The sequence below is a fragment of the Anser anser genome (assembly GCF_964211835.1).
Source record: "Anser anser genome assembly, chromosome: 23".
Lineage (NCBI taxonomy): Eukaryota > Metazoa > Chordata > Aves > Anseriformes > Anatidae > Anser > Anser anser.
In genome coordinates this window covers 781,715-800,893 of record NC_139744.1, presented here as the reverse complement: position 1 = coordinate 800,893, position 19,179 = coordinate 781,715, and the positions used below count along the sequence as shown (strand labels likewise).

Genomic DNA, 19,179 nt, shown 5'->3' with positions numbered 1-19,179 from the left:
GCCCATCTGCACTGCAGCATCCACAATAGCTCTTGTACAGGGTATCAGATATGTGCCTTTCAGTGCTGGGTTCAGATTGCAGTCGAAGTGCCGACTTTGAACCAGTGTACAAAAAAATAAAACCTCCCAGGTGCTGAGGCGAGGAGGAGCTCCGCTGACCGGGAGCGCCAGCCAGCTCCTGAGCACGGGTAGCGAGAGGCCTGGGCCACGTCTCGAGTAATGCCTTTTCTTTTTATTTTGTTTCTTGAGGTGGGGTGGGATTTCCTTTAAAAAAAAAAAAAAAGCCATTCCTGAAGTTGGGGAGGGGGCGTGGAGGGAAGAAATCTGATCATTCCTCAGTGCTACCTGTTTCTGTCCTGTGTGGCTGTTCAGCTGTAGACAGCAGGAGAATAAAGTACACTGAGACAGTAGTGGAAACAAACCCGTGTCTGTCCTGTTTGTTTGGGGCTCTGGGGGTTTTGTTCGCTTCAGGGAAGCAGCCGGCTCGGAGGGAGCACGAGCACCTCTTTGGCTTCCTTCAGGCTCCTGGAGAGCTGCTTTTGGTGCAGCGGGTAGAGCCCACCCCGACGTCTCCTCTCCAGGGGCCGCTCCAGCAGCGGGTCGGGATATGCCTGGGGCTGTGTCCGGCTCCTTGCCCTGCCCCGGTGCCTTGGCAGGGGGAGGTTGGCCTCAAGGGGTGCCCAGCCGGGCTCCTTCATGAACGGAGCTCTGTCGTTTCCTCGGGCACGCCGAGCGACGGAGCCGGCGCTTCCCCCAGCAAAGAGCTGATCGGCTGCGACACCGGGGCCCCGTTACCGCGCCTCCTCCCCGCTGCGACGCGTTAACGGCGCCTGGAGAGGACCCAGCCGCTAACAAACCGGTAGGCCCGATTTATTTACCTTCTAAATAAAAGCCGCTTTATTTTGGTTTTCGTTACTTTTTTGCTGCTTCGTTTGACAGAGCCGCTGCTGCTCCCCCCCCCGCCAGCCGCGGCCCCCGCGGTGCTCTGAGACGGCGTGGGTGTGCGGCGGCCGCGCGCTTCCTGCGGGGAGCCGGGGGGTGACAGCGGCGTGGCAGCGGCGTGGCAGCTGCCATCTGTGCCACCGAGCGCGCGGGGCCCTGCGCGACGCTTCCTGGGGACGGCGCTCGGCCTCCTCCCGGTGCTCGGCCCCATCCGCGCTGCCGGGCTCGGCTTCTGCGGGCGCCAGGCCCCGGGGAGCAGCCGAGGGCAGGAGAAACCCAAATCCTGCGCGGGGCTGGGAGAGGAGTGAGGCGAAGGCGCTCGGCTTTCTGCTCCCGGGGGTGACAGCGGGGCCCTGGCCCCTGCTCCAGTGCGGAGCCACTGTCTGGCACCCGCTGGGCGCAGGGCCCGGTGGCTTCAGCGGCTGGCGCTCGCTCCCCGGTGACACCGCGCTTTGGGCTGAGCCGTCCCTCGTTTCACCGCTGCTTTTTAGCCCTGTTGTTCCCGAGGCGCTGGCTGCGAGTGCAAGCGAAGCAGGAGCTCAACGCGCAGCGGTGGGAATTTGGTGAATCCCCTCGGGTCGGGTACCCGGGGCCCTGGAGGAAACCGCACTGCAGGTGCCCAGAGCCAGGTGTGGGTGGGCTCCGCTGGGCCCGGGGGGTTCTGTGCCCCCCGGCCGTGCGGTGCGGCCCTCCCCCAGCCCCTGCACCCTCCTCTGCACCCAGGGGGGCCGCAGGGCCTTACCTGAGCCTGAGGGCAGCATGGAAACCACAGAGCTGTGCTGGTGGATGTCCGCCGCTGCTGCCCTTCTTGGTGTGAGCTGTGATGGCTTGACACAAACGTGTGGCTGCATCTTAGTGAGGTTTGTGCGCGTGGACGAGGGGACTCAGGGTGCGCAGGGGGCTTGGGCACCCTCCTCCACCCCCCCTGCCCCGGCCCAGGGCTCTCCTGGGGATGCAGAGGGGCCAGAACTGGGCGATGCCCCCAAAGCACGGGAGCCCTGCGTGGCAGGGAGATGAGCTCAGCATCGGCCTCTCGAATGCCTGGTGCTCTTCTTTCAGACAAGTGCTGCTCCGCAACGGGCACAGATAAGCCAAGTGGAAAATGATCTGAGGTTTTCCACTCTAAGTGGCCATGTGGCAGAGTGATTAGGTTCTCTGCACAATGATGCATCTGCGCTGGTCTAACCTCGCTGCTTAAAATAGCGCTTCTACCAGTGTGTCTGTGGCTGCCGGTGTAAATTGAGTTTCATAGCCCTGCGCTAGACCCTTGTGAGCGAGCAAAAAGCGATGGGCAAATTACTGTGCGGCCCAGTGGCAGCGGCCCAGGCGCTGTGCGAGGCTCTTCCCAAACACACGGCAATGGCCTGGGCCCAAGCTCTGCATGCGGCCCCTCTGCGGGGCTGGGGGGGGCCTCAGGCTGTGTCCCCCTGTGCTGCCACCCCTGAGGGCTGCGCAGCCCCGCACAGCACCTGCCTCCTTTGCACACACGCATGGGCGAGGACTCGCTGTTTTCTTTGCGTCAAAATTAACTTCAAACCTGATGGAAAACCTTAATTTGCACTTCAAAGCGCTCTGCAGCAGTCTGTGAGCATGAGCAGAGCCTGAGCTGGTGCTCGTTTTTTTTCTGGGCCCTGTTTGCGGCACAGCCCGGCCCCGTGGCTCCCGCTGCCCCTCACGGGGTGACCGCTCCCGGGCTCGCCAGGGCTCTCCTGGGGCACCCCCAGCCCCGGTTCCTCCTCTCTCGGCCGTGCACCAGATGTGACGCGCTGCTTCCCTGGCAGAAATTCAGATGGAAATGGCTCTGCTCCGCTCGCAGCAGCCCATTAGCAGCCTGATGCCTGTCCTGGCTGCAGGGCAGCGTGAGCGGGGGGAGGCAGCAGCAGTGCATCAGTCTCCAAAAACCTCCCGGGCCCAACGCTGCGATTTTGGCTCGGGAAGGCCCGGTGCTGTGCCCAGGTTTGGCTCCAGCCCTGGGGCTGCCGCAGCGTTCCCCAGGGGACCTGCTGATGCGGGGCGGCGGGGGTCCAGCCCTGCTGCCAACCACCCCTCTCCCGCTCCAAGAGCGAAGCTCCCGGGTGCCGAGTGACGTCCGCTGAATCACCGCCGCGCTCTCACGGCGCAGCCGAGCCGCCATCCAGGCGATGATACAGCTGCGCTATACATAGCACCGGGAGGGGGGTCTGCGGCAGGGGTGCAGGATGGGGCCCCACGGGAACGCCTCTGCCAGGGGCTTCGCTGCTGTTGGCTCTCTGTGGGGACGGGGCTGCCATGCTCAGCCCAAAGCGCGGCGTGCTCCTCGCCGCTTCCCTACCCCGACGCCTCTTCCCCCAGCCCCGGCACGAGCCGTCGCGTGTTGGAGGCCGATGGAGGGGCCGGGAATCGCTCCCGTGCTGACGCCTCCATCACCAGCGCCTGAACGGGAGCGGAGCTGCCCAAGCCATGCGCTGGGACGCGGCTCCTGGGCTCCATCTCGCAGCCGAGGGCCTTGGCAAGGACTTGCACGCCTGTGGGGCTGGCGGCACTGCCGTGGGTCCGTCCGCGTGGTGCCGTGGGTCCGTCCGGCTGCTCCCGGCTTCCAGGCTGGCACCGGGCCCCGCTCCCCGAGCCGGGGGCTGCTGGGGTTTGCCCCCAGAGCGGGGCTCAGCTCGCTGGGGGAGCCCTCGGAGGCAGCGGCAGCGGCAAAAGCAGAGCAGCTATTAATAACCCATGTGCAGCAAAGTGAAAAAAATGTAATTCCATAATGGAAGCGGCTCCGAGGGAACAATTCAGGGAATAAAATGTTCTCCCAGCCCCCACAGCATGTGGCTGCGGCTCTGCTCAGCCCTCGGCCCCACCGCGACGGGGCCGGCGATGGGAGAGGAGACGAAAGGAGCCCCCCCCCCGCCCCCCCGGCTCTCTGCCCCAACGGGGGCCGGGGGCAGCCCCGGGCACTGCCCGAGGGCTCCGGTACCGGGGCTCCGGTCCCCGTGGCGCTGCTCAGGGGGGAGGCGGGGGGCTGCAGCGGGCGGGGGCTGGGGCGCGCCGGCCCCGGGGGGGCACTGCCCTGCTCCGGCACCGGCACCGGGACCGCGGCCGGGCGGGGGCGGCCCCGGAGCGGAGCCGCGTCCCGGCGGGCGGCACCGGCGCGGCCCGGGGCGGTACCGGCGCGGCCCGGGGGGAGGGCGCTGGCGGCCGCCCGGTGCCCACGTGGTTTCGCGGTGTCTCCGGAGCGGAAGAAACGGCGGCCGGGGCCGGGGCTGCGGCGGGGGCGGCCGGGACCGGGACCGGGACCGGGGCTGACACCGGCACCGACACCGCGACCGGGGCCGGGGCCGGGGGAAGGAGCCGCATCCCGGCGGGCGCCGCCGCCGCAGCGCCGCGCCTCCCGGTGATCGCCGCCCCTCCCGGTGAGTGCGGGGCCTGGGCCGGGGGCGGGCAGCGGGGGAAGGAACCGGAACCGGGCTCCCCCCGCCCAGGCCGGGCTCGCCGCAGCCCCGCCGCTGCCCGGCGGCTCCCGGCCTCCTCGGGCCCGGCCCCGGCCCCGGCCCCGCTCCCGTCCCCTCCTCCGGCCCGGCCCCCTCCCGTTCCCGGCCCCTTTCCCATCCCCGCCGCCGTGTCCCCGTCGCCATCCTCGCCCGCCCCCCCTCGGGCCCCGTCTTTGTCCCCATCCCCGTCCCCTTCCCCGCCCCGCTCCCCGGCTCGACCCCTTCTGCGCCTTTGTCCCCGGCTCCATCCCTGGCCCCGGCCCCCCCCGGTTCCCCCTGCCCACCCCCCCCCCCCGTGCCGTGCGGGCTCCCCGGGCAGCCCCGGCGGGGGGGGGCTCGGGGAGGGGGGGGGGTCGGGGCCGAGCCGGGGCTCGGGGCGCGTTGCCGGGGGCGCCGAGGAGCCGCAGGCCCCCGGGGTCGCGGGGGGTGCCCCCCCCCCAGCCTCGTGCACACGCACGTGCACGCCGCCGCACCGGGGCCTCGTGCCCGCCGCGCCCCCGGGGCGCTCCCCGGCACCGCACCGGGACCCCCGGGCTCGCCGCCTCGCCGGGGCACTGCCCGCGGGGCCGGGGGCGCGCCCCCTGCCCGCCTCGCTGCTCGCCCCCCCTCGTGCTTGCCCGGCCGCCAGCCCCCCCCGCAGCCCCCCAGCCGCGGGGAGCCGGGTGCTGGGGCTGGCACCGGCCCTGCCCGCTGCCGTCCCCCCGGCGCTCCGTCCCCACGCAGGGAGCTGCAGCCTCGGTTTTGCTCTCTTTAAAGGCGCCCGCAGGCCTCCAGGAGGGGCCGGCTGCTGGGAACCAGGAGGGAGCGAAGCCTCGCGGAGCCTCGGGGACCTCCTGCGTTGCCCCCGGAGCCTAATGCCAACGCCGCCGCCGCCGCCTCTCGTGGCCGACCTGCCGAGCTCTCGCCTCGCTGCCCGCGCCTGAGGCGCCCGCGCCGCAGCCCTGCCCAGCCCGCACCGCCTCGCCCCGCGCCCGGGGCCCGCTGCAAGGCAGGTGTCACGAGGGGTCCCGCCGTGGTGCACTTGGGGAAACTGAGGCACCGTGCAGGGGGCAGCAGGGCCAGGCGCCGGGCTCGGTACCCCGCTGGGAAGCTTGGTTCCGGTGTCCCCATGCCCTGCGTGGTGCCCCCCAGGGCACCCTCCAGCCCCAGGACTCTTGGGTCTTGCTTTGAGGGAGCCCCCAGGGACTTGGGGGGGTCCAGCCTTGGCTTTCGCATGATTTTGGGTGCCTTCTGTTTCCCCACAGGGGAATGATGATGGTGCCCTCCCTGCCCAAGCAGGGGGGGATCTTGGGGTGCCCCGTCCCCTCTGTCACTGCCCTAGGGCGTGGATTTAAAGCCCTGAGGACAGCAAGTGGGGACAGATGAGGGGCTGTGGTGCTGGGGGTTTTGTCTGCGTTTCGTGATCCCCATCCCAGCAAAGGCTGCAAAGCTCAGCCCAGGGCTGCCCCCCCCCCCCCCCCGGCCTTCCCAGGAGCTGGGGGCACGGGGAGCAGCCGGGGGTTCTGCACCCAGGGCTGGGGCAGCGAGAGCGCCGGGCTGGCCCCAGGCTGTCCCCGCCTGCCACCCTGCAGAGCTCGCCTCCCTTTCCTGCCTGCTGCAATGAATTATTTGTGTGGCCGCGGCTCCCGGATGAGGCTGCGCCGCGCCGCTGCCTGCGGGTGGGATGGGGCGAGCTGCCCCCGCTGCCTCCTGGCCTGCTCCGGGCGCGAGCTCCCTGCAGGCTGGGTGGCCGCTCCGCCACACGCTGGGCCGCGGGGGCTCCCGCTAATTGCATGCCTCGAAATAGCGACCAGCTCGGGGGGGACAGCTCCGCTGCCAGCAGCCTGGCCCCCGGTGAGTGCGGGAGGGCACTGGGCAGCAGAGCCTTTCAGGAGCCTCTTCGGCCCCAGCACCCTGCTCACAGGTGGCTTTGTGACTGTTGTTCTGGGGACAAATCCTGCCGTGCTGGGGCTGAGAGCTGGCCAGGCAGGATCAGGCCTCGCTGGGGCTGTGCTGTGAGCCAGGTAGCTCCTGGGGGTGAGCGGCAGCGCCGGTATATAGGGCACTGCGCGGGCTCCGTGCCGCGTGGGAGGGCGGAAAGCAGCTCGCGTGCGTTGCGGGGTGGGAGTCGGCGGCACCGGCCGCTATTTCTGGCACTCGCTCCCTGGGGGACGTTGGGAAAGTCACCGCGTCCCCCTGGGGCTGCTCCGCCGGGATGCTCTCTGCCGTCCCGGCTCCCTGATGCCAGCTTCTGGCATCCTCCCCAGTATCTTGGGGTGCTGCTCGTACCCTGCTCCCTCCCTTCTGTGGGCAGGAGAGGTGACACATGGCCCGTGTCCCCCCGCTGCAGGGACCTGTGCCCTCCGGCCTGCCCGGCGGCCCTGCAGCTCCGAGGGCGCCTGAGCTGCTGCGGCCGCATCTGTCCCCGCCTCACCCCGGGGTGCTCGCGTCCCCCCAGGCAGGACTCGCGCGGCGCCATGGACTCCATGTTCGAGGACGACATCAGCATCCTGACGCAGGAGGCGCTGGGGCCGGACGAGGACTGGCTCGACAGCCCCAACACCGACCTCTCGGGTGAGATGTGCTCGGCCTCCCACTTCGCCCTCATCACCGCCTACGACGACATCAAGAACCGCCTCACCGGGCTGGAGAGGGAGAACTCCACGCTCAAGCGGCGCCTTAAGATGTACGAGGTCAAGGTGAGGGCCTGGGGCCGTGGGCTGGGGGGGGCTGGGGGCCGGGGGTCCCCGCTGACGGCTCTGCCCCGTGGCCGCAGTACCCGCTGATCGGCGAGTTCGGGGAGGAGCACATCTTCTCTGTCTACGAGGCCAAGGAGACGTCGCTGCTCAAGAGCGAGAAGGCGTCGCTGCAGCAGCAGCTCAACCAGTTCCAGCACGAGGTGAGCGGGGTCGGGGGCACTGGGTGCTGGGGGGGGGTCCCCAGGCTGTGTGCTGACCCCCGCCCCTGCCCTGCAGCTGCAGAAGAGCAAGGAGCGGGAGGAGCAGCTGGATGAGATGATCCAGGCCTACGAGAAGCTGTGCGTGGAGAAGGCAGACCTGGAGTCGGAGCTGGGCGAGATGGTGGGCGCCTGCGGCTGGCAGGGGCACTGGCAGGGGAGGGGTCACTGGGGTCCCCTTCCCCATGCTGGGCAAATCGCTTCTCCCCCAGCGAGCTGCGGTGGCCTCAGTGCTGCTGTCAGTGGCACCGCCGGGACTCGGCGGGGATGCGGTGACGCAGGGCCGGGGGCTGGCGGATCGGGGTGCCAAGCTCCGGGTGTGCAGGAGGCGTGGGGGCAGGATTAATTGGGGGGCGGTGGGGCTCACCCCTCTGCCCCCCCCCGGCAGCGGGTGCTGGTGGAGACGCACCTGAGCCGCATCCGGAGCCTGGAGCAGCAGCTGCGGCAGCGCGACGGCGGCGCCTTCCCCGGCCTCGGCGCCCCGCTGCCGGGCCAGGAGGTGCCTTTCCTCTCCCTGCACCCCAACCCCGCGCTGAGCCACGGTGAGCCCCCCTCGCACGCACCACGGCTCCCCCCCCGGGGGCCAGCCTCTGGCAGGGCCCTCCGCGGCCGTGGTGCTGAGCCGTGCCCTGCCCGCAGTGCTGGATCGGCCCGCGGGCTGGCCGAGCCGCGGGCTGGAGGCCCCGGGCCGGCTGGAGGCCGAGCTGGAGGCCACGCGGCAGGAGGCTCAGCGCGCCCAGCACCGCGAGGAGCACCTCAAGGCCGAGTGCGAGCGGCTGCAGGCGGAGCTGAAGCACCTGCAGGACACCCGCGAGCAGGTACGGCGTGGGCAGGATGCGGCCGTGGGGACGCGGGATGGGGGCCGGGGGCTCACGGACGTGCCCTGTCCCCAGGAGCAGTCGGAGCGGGACATGGCCTGGGTGAAGAAGATGGGCGACGACCAGTAAGTGCCCGGGGGTGCGTGGGGTGCGGGCACGGGGGGGACCCCGGGAGGATGAGGGTACGGGGGGGGGACACGGACACGGGGGGTGCTGGGTGGGCACCCGCTGCCCCATCGCCCTCCCTGGGGGCAGGACGGGGGGGGCTGCCCCTTCCCCACCGCTTCTCTGCCTCGTTGCGGGGGGGGTCCGGGCGGGGGGCGCCGCGCCGGGGGGGGGGGGACCGGGGGAGCGGGGACTGCCTCCAGAGGGCGCTGCTGCCGCGCAGGCACCGCGCCGAGCCGTGCTGTGCGGTGCGGTGCGGTGCGGTGCTGCTCCGTGCCGAGCCGTGCTGTGCTGCTCTGTGCAGAGCGGTGCGGTGCTGAGCCGTGCCGTGCTGCTCCATGCTATGCTGTGCCATGCTGCGCTGTGCCATGCCGTGCTGTGCGGTGCGGTGCCGAGCCGTGCCGTGCCATGCTGCGCTGTGCCATGCCATGCTGTGCTGTGCGGTGCCGAGCTGTGCCATGCCATGCTGTGCTGTGCCGTGCTGCTCCGTGCCATGCTGTGCTGTGCGGTGCGGTGCCGAGCCGTGCTGTGCTGCTCTGTGCAGAGCGGTGCGGTGCTGAGCCGTGCCGTGCTGCTCCATGCTATGCTGTGCCATGCTGCGCTGTGCCATGCCGTGCTGTGCGGTGCCGAGCCGTGCCGTGCCATGCTGCGCTGTGCCATGCCATGCTGTGCTGTGCGGTGCCGAGCCGTGCCATGCCATGCTGTGCTGTGCCGTGCTGCTCCGTGCCATGCCGTGCTGTGCGGTGCGGTGCCGAGCCGTGCTGTGCTGCTCTGTGCAGAGCGGTGCGGTGCTGAGCCGTGCCGTGCTGCTCCATGCTATGCTGTGCCATGCTGCGCTGTGCCATGCCGTGCTGTGCAGTGCGGTGCCGAGCCGTGCCGTGCCATGCTGCGCTGTGCCATGCCATGCTGTGCTGTGCGGTGCCGAGCTGTGCCATGCCATGCTGTGCTGTGCCGTGCTGCTCCGTGCCATGCTGTGCTGTGCGGTGCGGTGCCGAGCCGTGCTGTGCTGCTCTGTGCAGAGCGGTGCGGTGCTGAGCCGTGCCGTGCTGCTCCATGCTATGCTGTGCCATGCTGCGCTGTGCCATGCCGTGCTGTGCGGTGCGGTGCCGAGCCGTGCCATGCCGTGCTGTGCTGTGCCGTGCTGCGCCGTGCCATGCCGTGCTGTGCTGTGCGGTGCCGAGCCGTGCCATGCCATGCTGTGCTGTGCGGTGCCGAGCCGTGCCATGCTGCTCCGTGCCATGCCATGCTGTGCTGTGCCGTGCTGCGCCGTGCCATGCCGTGCTGTGCTGTGCGGTGCCGAGCCGTGCCATGCTGCTCCGTGCCATGCCGTGCTGTGCTGTGCGGTGCCGAGCTGTGCCGTGCTGCGCCGTGCCATGCCGTGCTGTGCGGTGCGGTGCCGAGCCGTGCCGTGCCGCTCCGTGCCGTGCCATGCAGCTGGCAACGCCAGCGGCACGCCCGGGCTGCTCCCGCAGTTACCGTCTCTGCACGACCCCCGCCAGCGGTTTTTTGGGGATTTATTTCCATTCGCACCGGTGCAGCTGGGCGCAGAGCCGCCGTGGTGCCGGCAGCAACGGGGGGGTCCCTGCTCGGAGCCTCTGCCCGGCCTCCCCCTTGCTGCCGCGCTGAGCCCCAGAGGCACCACCCGGCTTCAGGAGAGGGGCCGGGAACCCCCGGCCTCGGGGGGGTCGGACCGAGGCACCCCCGGGTTTGGAGCAGGCCCAGGGGAGCTGTCGGGCTGGGCCAGGCCAATGCAGGGCACGGTGCGGCGATGTCCCCCCGAGCAGCCCGCTCCTCTCTGGCAGCAGCCCCGTTACGCCGCTCCCCTCCTCGTTCCAGCCCCAGGCGCCCGTCCCCACGCTCGGGACGCGGTGGGGGCTCCGTTCCCTCGCCCCCCACGATGTGCAGCAGGCGGGCGCCGCGCTGCGTCTCCTCCGGGCGGGCGGCGAGGTGCCGGGGCCGGCAGCCGCGTGCGGCCGCGCCGAGCTGTGGACAGATAAAAGCTGACGCGCGGGACTCGTGGGGCGCGGGGACGGGAGGGTGCCGGGGTTTTTTCTCCTCCTTTTTCTCGCCACGACGGATGCTTCTGCCGTTTCTTGTCTCCCTGGAGTAAATCAGCGCCTCGGTCGCAGCGGGGCCGTCCTGATCCGCGCTGATTTCCCCCCGAGGCTGGGGCCGACCGAGGGCTGCCGCAGCCCCGTCTCCCCGCCTCGCGTCCCAGCAGCCGCCCTTCACCCCCCGAGCTTCCTCCCTTTAATTCGCTTTGGTTTTGGCAAAGCTCAGCCCCACCGTGGCTGGGAGGGGCAGGTGTGTCCCCCCCCGCGGAGGGTCTCTGCCCCTGCCCTTGCCATCCAGCATCCAGCCCTCCCCTGGAAACAAAGCCCCCAGTGCGTTGTTAACGATTCCCAGACCCTCTCCAATTGGGGTGGGGAAACTGAGGCACCGCAGGCTCCGTGCCCTCTGCCCACAGACAGCAGCAGAGCAAACCCCACTTTTTGGGGCACTATAGCCCCTTTCCCAGGGCTGGGATGGGGAATAAGTTTTTCCTCCACGGCGCTGTCTTTTCTTGTAAATAAGGCTCTTTTTTGTAACCTGCTCCTTTCCACCACTTTTTTTTTGGCGTGAAGGGCACGTTATCTCTGCTTTTCATCTTTGGGTGACTTTTCTTTCTTTCTTTTGCCAAATTAGTCAGCCTGCCTCTGTAGTGCGCCCGCAAGGGCAGGACGGGTTGGGGTTTGACTCACTGCCTTCGATGGCAGCGCTTGCTTTTGTTGTGGAGGCGGCCACGCGATCGCCGCTGCGGCGCCTGCTCCTTTTTTGGGGGGAAAGGAGACTTTGAGCCAATTCCTGGTGCAGCCACGGCAAAGCGTCTTCGGTGACCTCAGCAGCGTGGAGGGAAGCACCGACCTTTTCTTTTTCCCTCGATTTTGCCTTTTTTTTTTTGTCCCTTCCCAGCTCCTGGCCGCTCCCACCTGCACTAAGGCCCTTTCCCAGCCAGGTGCGGGGCGGCCAGCGCAGCCCCAGGGGTCGGGGCTGGGTGCGGATGGGGTCGGCAACACCTGCAGCATGGGGCTGGTCCTGGGGGGGGGCAGGAAGATGCTGGACAGTGCCACAGGACCTGGGGGTGTTTCGTGGGATCTGTCCCGTGTGAGATCTCCAGCGGTGGAGGTGCTGAGAGCAAGGGGTGCTGGCTGCGGGCTGTGGGGGGCACATCCCCGCTGCCCTCCCGTGCCGCCGGCTTCCCCGCTGCCACGTTAATTTTAATGGGCTTTTGTGGGTTTTAATGAATCTCAAGGGCCGTCTCCCTGTGCAGGGTGGGGTGGGCTGAGCACACTCCCCTCGGTGCGCAGGGGCACGGTGGCACCTTGGGGACGTGCCCAGTGGCTGCAGGCTGACGCCAGCCCCCCCGTGGGGCCGGCAGCCGGTGCTCGGTCCCGGTGTGACCCTGTGCACCCACGGGTGCTGCTGCCACACCTGCCGGCCTCCACACCTCCTGCAGCCGCGGCAAGGAGCCTCCCCAGCCTCGCTCTCTGTCCCCGACGTCCCGCAGGCCGGCAGGGTGCGGAGCCAGGAGGGGTGCAAGCAGGAGGGGAGCAGGATCTGTCCCGCGGCCCCTGGCTTCGGTGGCAGTGCCGGGATGTCCCCGCGCCCCCTCTCCCAGGCAGCAGCTCCCCGGGGCCCCGTCCCAGTGGCGGGGGGGCAAGAGGTCGGTGCCCAGCCGTACCCCCAGCAGCCCTGGTGCACGCTCTCCCCTGCCCACCCCCTGCCCACGCGCAGATGCCAGATAAGCCTGTGGTTTGTGCTTTTATTTAAGGGCTCCTTCTTGTTTACCAGGCGTAACTTGCTCGAGGTCACCCCTTCCTCCCTCCCCAAGCAACCGCAGGCCCCATGTGGAGGACGGGGCCCCCCCCGTGCCCAGCACCCCCTGCCTGGCTGGGGGGGGGCACGTCCTGCTCCTGCACCCACCAGCTCCCCAGCGAGTGGGGGGTCTGTGCTGACCCTGGTGGCAGGGAGGAGCCCCCCCACGCCCGGCTGGGGCTGGGGGCACTGGGGGGCACCTTGCGGCCGGGCGGGAGTGAGGTGATGTGGTTGGCAGCGCTGCCCCGTGGCGGGGGAAGTGGCACTGCCCCCCCCCCCCCCCCCCCCCCAAAAGGCCCCACCGCAGCGCTGGGCAGGATGCGGGGTCCCTGTCCCCATGGGGCAGCTGGGACCCCAACCTCCCCCCCCCCCCCCCCCAGGGCTGCGAGCGCCCCTGCAAGTTGTGTGCTTTTATAGGGGATGGAAGGGGGGGCCTTAAGCCCTGGCCTCCCCCATATTTCACCAGCCACCACCTGGGGATCGCAGCTGTGCTCGCAGCCCTGCACCATCCCGCCCTGCCTCTCTGCCACCGCCGTCCCCAGCCCTCTCCTGGCCGTGGCATCCCTCCAGGGACACCAAGGGACAGCAGGGGCAGCGGCGCGGGGCAGGAAAGGTGGCAGGGGGCACGCCTGGGCCAGCGGGAGCCCCGCGGGATCCGGCTGCTCCCGCCAGAGCAGCGTCGCTCCCCGGCACTTCGGGGCCTGTGGGCGGCTGGGTTTTCGGCAGCTGTTTTGTTCTCACGTCTTATCTGCAGTTGCGTATCAAAACTCACATTTTATCCTGAAACAGCAATTTTTCAGGGTGTGGGGGAGCTGCACCGATCCTCCCCAAAAGCCCGGTGGCTGCCCTGGCTCCGGGAGGGACCCTCGGAGCCGCTGGTCGCCCCCCGTCCCGGTGCTCTGGCCGGGCTCCGGGCTCGATGCGGGGCTGGGGGCTGCTCGTCGCCCCGCTCACCCCGGCGCTGCGCGCTCCTCCACCCCAGCGCTGCGGTTTTCACACTTCCTCCCTGCGCTGCAGCGTGACTTTGAGAGGAGCGGGGTGGCCCCGGGGCAGGGGGTGCTCCGGTCAGCCAAAAGCCAGCACCGGAGCCGGGCCCCCGCTTAGAGCTGCGGCTGCCGTGCCAGCGCTCCCCGGGCTCGAAGTTGGGTCAGGAGCACTGAGGGACCCCAGCGCTCCGCAGGGGGAAACTGAGGCAGCTGTACCCAGGCACCGAGAGCCCAGCCCCGGGTGGGGGCACGCACAGCACCCGTGTCTCCTCTGCTTCTTGGGGGGGGGCGGATGCAGGGCGGGAAGCCGTCAGCGATGCCTGGCCAAGGCAGTTTGGGGAATGTCCCATGCGGCCCCCCCGGAGCCACCCAGCAGGGCCGTGGGGCCTCTGGGGATGTGACACGGGACCGAGCTGGGGAAACTTCATCTTTTCTTTTCCTTTTCTTTTCCTTTTCTTTTCTTGCCCGTGATAAGATCGCAGGGGAGGCAGCGCGGGGCAGACCTGTCGGCTGCTGTTACGAGCGGCGTCTCCCGGGTCCCGGGGGTGTCACAACGGCTCAGTTCAACTCGCCGTGCGCGGCGGCGGGCGCGCCGAGCCTGACAGCCCCGCGGGAACCTCAGGAGATGGGTTCTCCCTTCACATCACCCGGGAGAATATGTTTTTTAAAAGTGACACCCAAGTTGGGGGAGAATTGATGACTTTGTCAGGGCCTTTGAAAGCTGTTGGTGAGCTCAGTGCCCACCTCCAGCGCCTCGTGCCTGCGCTCCTGCTCCTCCCGGCCCCTGGGCAGCAAGGCATGGCTGCAAATTTCCCTTTTGAGTCACGGAGCCCGGTTTGGGGTCGTTTTGGGTGCGCCCACAGTGCCTGGTGCAGGGAGGGCGCTGCTGGCCTGGGGGACCAGGGGTGCTCTGCCCTCGGTGACGCGCTGTCCCCGCCGCAGGGTGAACCTGGCGCTGGCCTACACGGAGCTGACGGAGGAGCTGTGCCGCCTGAGGAACCTCAGCTCCCTGCAGAGCCAAATCCTCCGCGCGCTGCTGCAGGAGAAGAGCCTCAACGGCGGTAAGAGGGGCCGGGGGTGCTGCAGAAAATGAAGAGCGTGATGACTGCCCTCGTCCTCTGGGCTCTGCAGCGCTCCTGTGCGTCCATCCCAGGAGCACCCCAGGGATGCGTCCCGGGAGCATCCCTCCTGGGAGCATCCGTCCCGGGAGCATCCCTCCCACCGGCTCTCCAGGGCCCCCCCATCCATCCGGGGTGCACACAGGTGCCGCCGAGCTGACGGGGGCATTTTTTGTGTCTCCCCCCTCCCGTTTTGCGTTGCAGGCCAGCGCCACTCCCCGCTGTCCCAGTGCCACTCGCCGGCCCAGCAGCGCCGCTCGCCCGCCCCGCAGTGCCCCTCGCCCGCGCCCGGCCGCTCCCCGGCCCCGCAGTGCCAGTCCCCGGCGCTGCAGCGGCGCTCCCCGGCCCCCCAGTGCCAGTCGCCCGCCCAGCAGCGCCGCTCGCCCGCCCCGGGGCCCTGCCAGTCGCCGGCCCAGCAGCGCCGCTCGCCCGTGCCCACCTCCAGCCCCTCGCCCGCCCAGCAGCGCCGCTCCCCGGCCCCGCCGCCCTGCCCGTCCCCGGCCTCGGCGTCCCCGCACCGGCTGCCTGGCGAGAGGATGGAGCTGGGCTACGCCAAGCCCTCCAGCCGCCACATCAAGGCCGGCTTCCAGGGCCGCCGCAGCTACTCGGAGGTGAGCAACGTGGCCCTGTACCAGCAGAGCCGCTCGCTCTGGCTGCAGCCCGAAGCCTCGACGCTCCCCAAGCACCGGCCCTACGGCGAGGTGTACCTGGGGGGCACGGGGGCCCCCCTGAGCGCCCGCGAGCCCTTCGAGGAGCACGTGCGCTTCGAGAAGCAGTCGTCGGACGAAGAGGACTGGGCGGTCCCCAGCCCCCCCAGCCCCGAGGTGGGGGCTGTCCGCTGCGCCTCCTTCTGCGCCGGCTTCCCCATCCCCGACGCCGCCGCGCACCGGGCAGCTGCCGCCTATGCCAGGACCGAGCACGCCCAGTCCTGGCCCTCGATCAACGTAAGAGGGACCCCTGCCCGCCCCAGGGCCCGGGGCGGTGGGTGGGGGCAGGCAGGGGCCGGGACCCCTCCTCCTGGCAGCCCTGCAGCGTGCCTCGGTTCCCCCCGCGGCTCCCCAGCCCGCGCCCAGCGAAGGAGCACGATGGTGGGAGGGGGCTGGGGGCGAGGATCGGGCCCGGGCCCTGCGGAGGTGGGCTCAGGGCTGCCCCTGTGCCCACAGCTGCTGATGGAGACGGTGGACTCGGAAATCCGGAGCTGCCCGCTGTGCCAGCTGGCCTTCCCCATCGGCTACCCGGACGATGCTTTGATAAAGCACATTGACTCGCACCTGGAGAACAGCAAGATCTGAGCTCCTCCGCCCGCGCCGCCCTCCTGGCTGCGGGCTGCCCCCTCCCCGGACTTTGGATGCTGCATGAGAACACAAGGAGTGACACGGCTCCGAAATACCTCCAAGTATTCAGTAGCTGCGGAGGGACTGACCCCACAGGAGCCCCAGGCCCCTCCTGGCCTCGCGTGTAAGTGGGTTTTCCCCACTCCCCCTTGCCCAGTCCATGCATCCACGGAGAATTTGGATGCTCGAACCAGGATGCTCGGGGTGCTCTGGGCTGGGTCTGGGGGCTGCTGGTGAGGACCCGCCTGCACCCATGGGTTTCTCTGCTTGATCTCAGGGAGGATTTGAGGGACTGGGTCCTGGATCTGGCCCCCAGAAAGCAGGTGAAGGGAAGGGGCTGCCCCTTTTGGGGCCCACTGGGTCAGAATTGGTTGGGGGGGGGGCTGCTTGTTCTTGGTCCCCCACCTCTTCCCACCAGTTCAAGCATCTTTCCAGTCTTTTACATTAAAAGCATCGCCCCCCCGCCCCCATTTCTCCCTTCTCCCCACAACGATGCTGCTGAGAAACAAACCCCACGGCCCATGGCACAGCATGGACGTCCCGCACCACTGCACTGAGCTCTGCGGCTGCCGGCACCCCTGGTCCCTGCGGGGCCGTGTGGCCGCCTGCCCAGGCCCCACGCCCCTGGCCCCCACCCGCACCCCCCACGTTCGATCTACCTCAAAGCCGCCGAGAGGCCCCCGACGTCGGGAGGGGGGGTCTGCGGCACCGTCCCCCCGCCGCCGAGCCCCTCCGCGCTGCATGCCCCCCCGTGCCACGGCGCGCACGTCCACACGCACCACCCGAGGGCTGGCCGGGGTCTGGCCCCTGCTCCCTCGGGGTCCCCGCGCAGGGGGACCCGCGCTCTGTGAAACGCCGCCGAGTCCAATAAAACCCTTCCCCAGTGCCCAAAACACTGCTGGGAGCCAAAGCTGCCACCTCTCTGCTGGTCCCCGGGGAGGAGGGGGACAGGCTGCGGGTGTCCTGCAGTGGGGCGCGCGCTGCCGTGGTGTGTCCGGCCCCGGGCCCCCCCCCGGGCAGGGTCCCCTCACGCTGGTGCCCATGGGGTGACCGGGTTCGGGGTGCCCGTTGCAAGTAACCTACTAAGATGGCCCCGTTCCCAGCACGGCGGGATGTTTCGGGTTTACTGCTGTGGCAGGCAAGAAGAAATAGGACAATCTAAAACAAAACAAAACCGCCGTGAACCCTGGGGGTGATGGCACGGACGAGCCCCAGCCCCCGGTGCCAGCGCTGACAGCAGCGCTGGAGCTAGGCCAGCGCCCACGGGGTCCCCGTGCAGCTGGGGAAATCCTGCCCTGAGCCTGCCCCAGGCCTGGGGGGGCTGTGGGTGCGTGGGGGGACTGGGGTGGGTGGGCGCGTGGGGTCGGTGGCACGAAACACCAGCCCCAAGCCCCCTCTGCTCCTGAGCCGCTCCCTGTGATGGTGCCGAGCGTCACCGCCGTTCCTTGGGGAGGGTAAAATGGGCATGGGGGCCCCCAGCCCCGCCGGGACCCCCCGCTCCGAGCAGCTCCGCTCTGCCTCGTCCCTGCGGTGTGGGACAGGCGGAGGGGGCGAGAGAAACGCCCGCAGCTCAGGGGCGAGCTGCGAGGCCCCGGCGCGGCGGGGCCCAGACCGCAGCGGAAGCCGGCAGCCGGCGAGGTGCCGCTGAGCGCAACGCGGCTGGGGCGGGGGCGCACCGCGGGGCGCAGAGGGAGGGGGCACCCCTCGGGCATGACACCGGGGAAGGTCGCCAAGAGTCCCCGACGGGCACGCTCGCACCTCTGCCGCTTGCCCCCGGCTTTGATAGCGGCCGAAAGGTGCCTGCGAGCCCTGCCCTGGGGTGGGGGTCGGGGTCCCGGGGGGCAGCAGCCGTGGGGGGGGGGGCAGGTGGGTGCAGCTGCAGCCAGGTGGCTGAGCACCCAAACGCAGCGCTCGGAGGAAGGGGCTGCCCTGCGCACCGGGAGGCTCTGTCCCTCCCAAACCTGCCCCGGTGAGGCCTGCAGCCTCCCCATGTGCTGTTGGGGGGCATGGTCCCGGGGGGGGCTCTCAGCCAATTCTGTGCCCCGCAGGGTGCAGCAGCTTGGAGCCAAGACACCCGAAAACCTGGCTTGTCTCGGGAAAGCCCAGCCCGCCAGCCCCGCTGCGGTAGGGCCCAGCAGTGCGATGAGTTGTGGCAGTTCCCAGAGCTCAGCAGGGAAAATTTGGGGGGGGGGGGGGGGGGGGGGGCTCTCCATCCCTGCTCCCCACAGCTCAGCGTCAGCGGGGCGAGAGGTGGCCCCGGCAGGCAGCCAGCTCCGGGCTGTGCGAGCGCAGGGCTGCGGCGATGGTGTGAAGCAGATACGGGCTCCGCAACGCCTGCGCCCGAGCGGCAGCAGCTGCGCCGCGCGTTATCGGGGGGCTGATCTCTGCATCTGGCGGGGGAAGGAAGAGCAGCACCTGCCCGGGACGGGCCGGATCCTGCCCCCATCTGGCACGGGCAGCCCCGGCGCCGGGCAGCGAGGTCGCGGTGGCTCCCAGAGGGATGCGCTGCTCCGGGGAAGGGTCCCCAAAGGAGCCAAGCGGGGTGGCTGCCCCCACGCAGGATGAGGACTGATCCCCGCCCGGGGCCACGTCGAGGATGCCCAGGGCTGGCTGTCACAGCCCGGCTCGGTCCCCAGTCTCCCACCAGTTTGTGCTGGGACAGCACTGGGCGGGGGCTCCGCGGGGCACAGGGCCAGGCGCAGGGGCTGCCCCCCCCGCCCACTCTGCCCCCAGCTCCTCTCTCTCTTTTTTTGAAATCACGTGATAAATTTCAAACGGAGCGAGCCGTGCGGTTACTCATCCCGCGGCCGATTCCTCCGGGGGCGGCTGCCGATGAGTCAGGGCGCGAGCCTGGGGGGGTCCGGGGTCCCCGGACCCCTTCCCAACGCCCTCCCTGCTGCAGCCCCCCCCAGGGCCGTGCCGTGCTCCCGGGTGGCCACGTGCCCCCCCCAGCCCGCACGAGGCCCCAGAGCCGCTGCAGGCGACGCTGCCACGGCTCCTGCTCCCCCTGCACTGCTCTGGGGACACGCGGGGCAGGGGGGCACTACAAACCTCGGCGATGGCAGCGGCACTGCCCTGCTCACGCTGCCCTGCTCGGTGGCTGTGCCGTGCCTCCACCTGCAGGGCCGAGCTGCCGGTGCCGTGTGCGGGATGTGAGCGTGTCCCCCCCCCACCCCGCACCCCCTGGGGCAGGAGCTGTCCTTAACCCCAGCTCCCCCCTTGGCACAGGGCAGCCGGCCCCGCTGTGCCGCCCGCACCCCGGCCACCCCGTGCCTCAATTTCCCCAGGCGCAGGGCAGGGGGCGGGGGGGGGCAGCCCCATTTCCTCTGCCCCCCCCCCCAGCGCTGCTGCCGCCCTGGCAGCTCGCAGCAGGGTGCTGCAAACCGCAGCTGGCTGTGGCTTGGGGCTCTCCCTCACCCTCCAGGGCTGCAGCGCTTCCACCCGCACCCCTCCCCGGCCCCTGCCCACCTCGGCATGGGGGTCCCACAGGCAGTTGGGGGGCACAGACCCCATGTCGGGTTGTGGGTGGGGGTCTCATTCCCTGGCTCCTGACCCCCGCTCG

At 70.1% G+C, this 19,179-nt stretch overlaps 1 protein-coding gene across 2 annotated transcripts; it reads left to right on the top strand.

Moving 5' to 3' along the window:
- Positions 1 to 4,146: 4,146 nt before the first annotated feature.
- TBKBP1 (TBK1 binding protein 1) lies at positions 4,147 to 17,432 on the top strand. 2 transcript variants are annotated; one of them, XM_083808917.1, is made up of 11 exons: positions 4,147 to 4,328; positions 5,163 to 5,394; positions 6,736 to 7,084; positions 7,162 to 7,284; positions 7,361 to 7,465; positions 7,730 to 7,883; positions 7,981 to 8,159; positions 8,235 to 8,284; positions 14,108 to 14,226; positions 14,488 to 15,227; positions 15,447 to 17,432. In XM_083808917.1, exons 3-11 carry the CDS (start codon positions 6,863 to 6,865, stop codon positions 15,573 to 15,575), a joined length of 1,821 nt encoding a protein of 606 aa, XP_083665043.1. In that variant the 5' UTR covers positions 4,147 to 4,328; positions 5,163 to 5,394; positions 6,736 to 6,862; the 3' UTR covers positions 15,576 to 17,432. The 2 variants fall into 2 exon arrangements, with proteins under 2 accessions (XP_083665043.1, XP_083665042.1); XM_083808916.1 differs by having other exon boundaries at positions 5,163 to 5,398; positions 6,848 to 7,084; positions 15,447 to 17,431.
- The last annotated feature ends 1,747 nt before the right edge of the window (positions 17,433 to 19,179 follow it).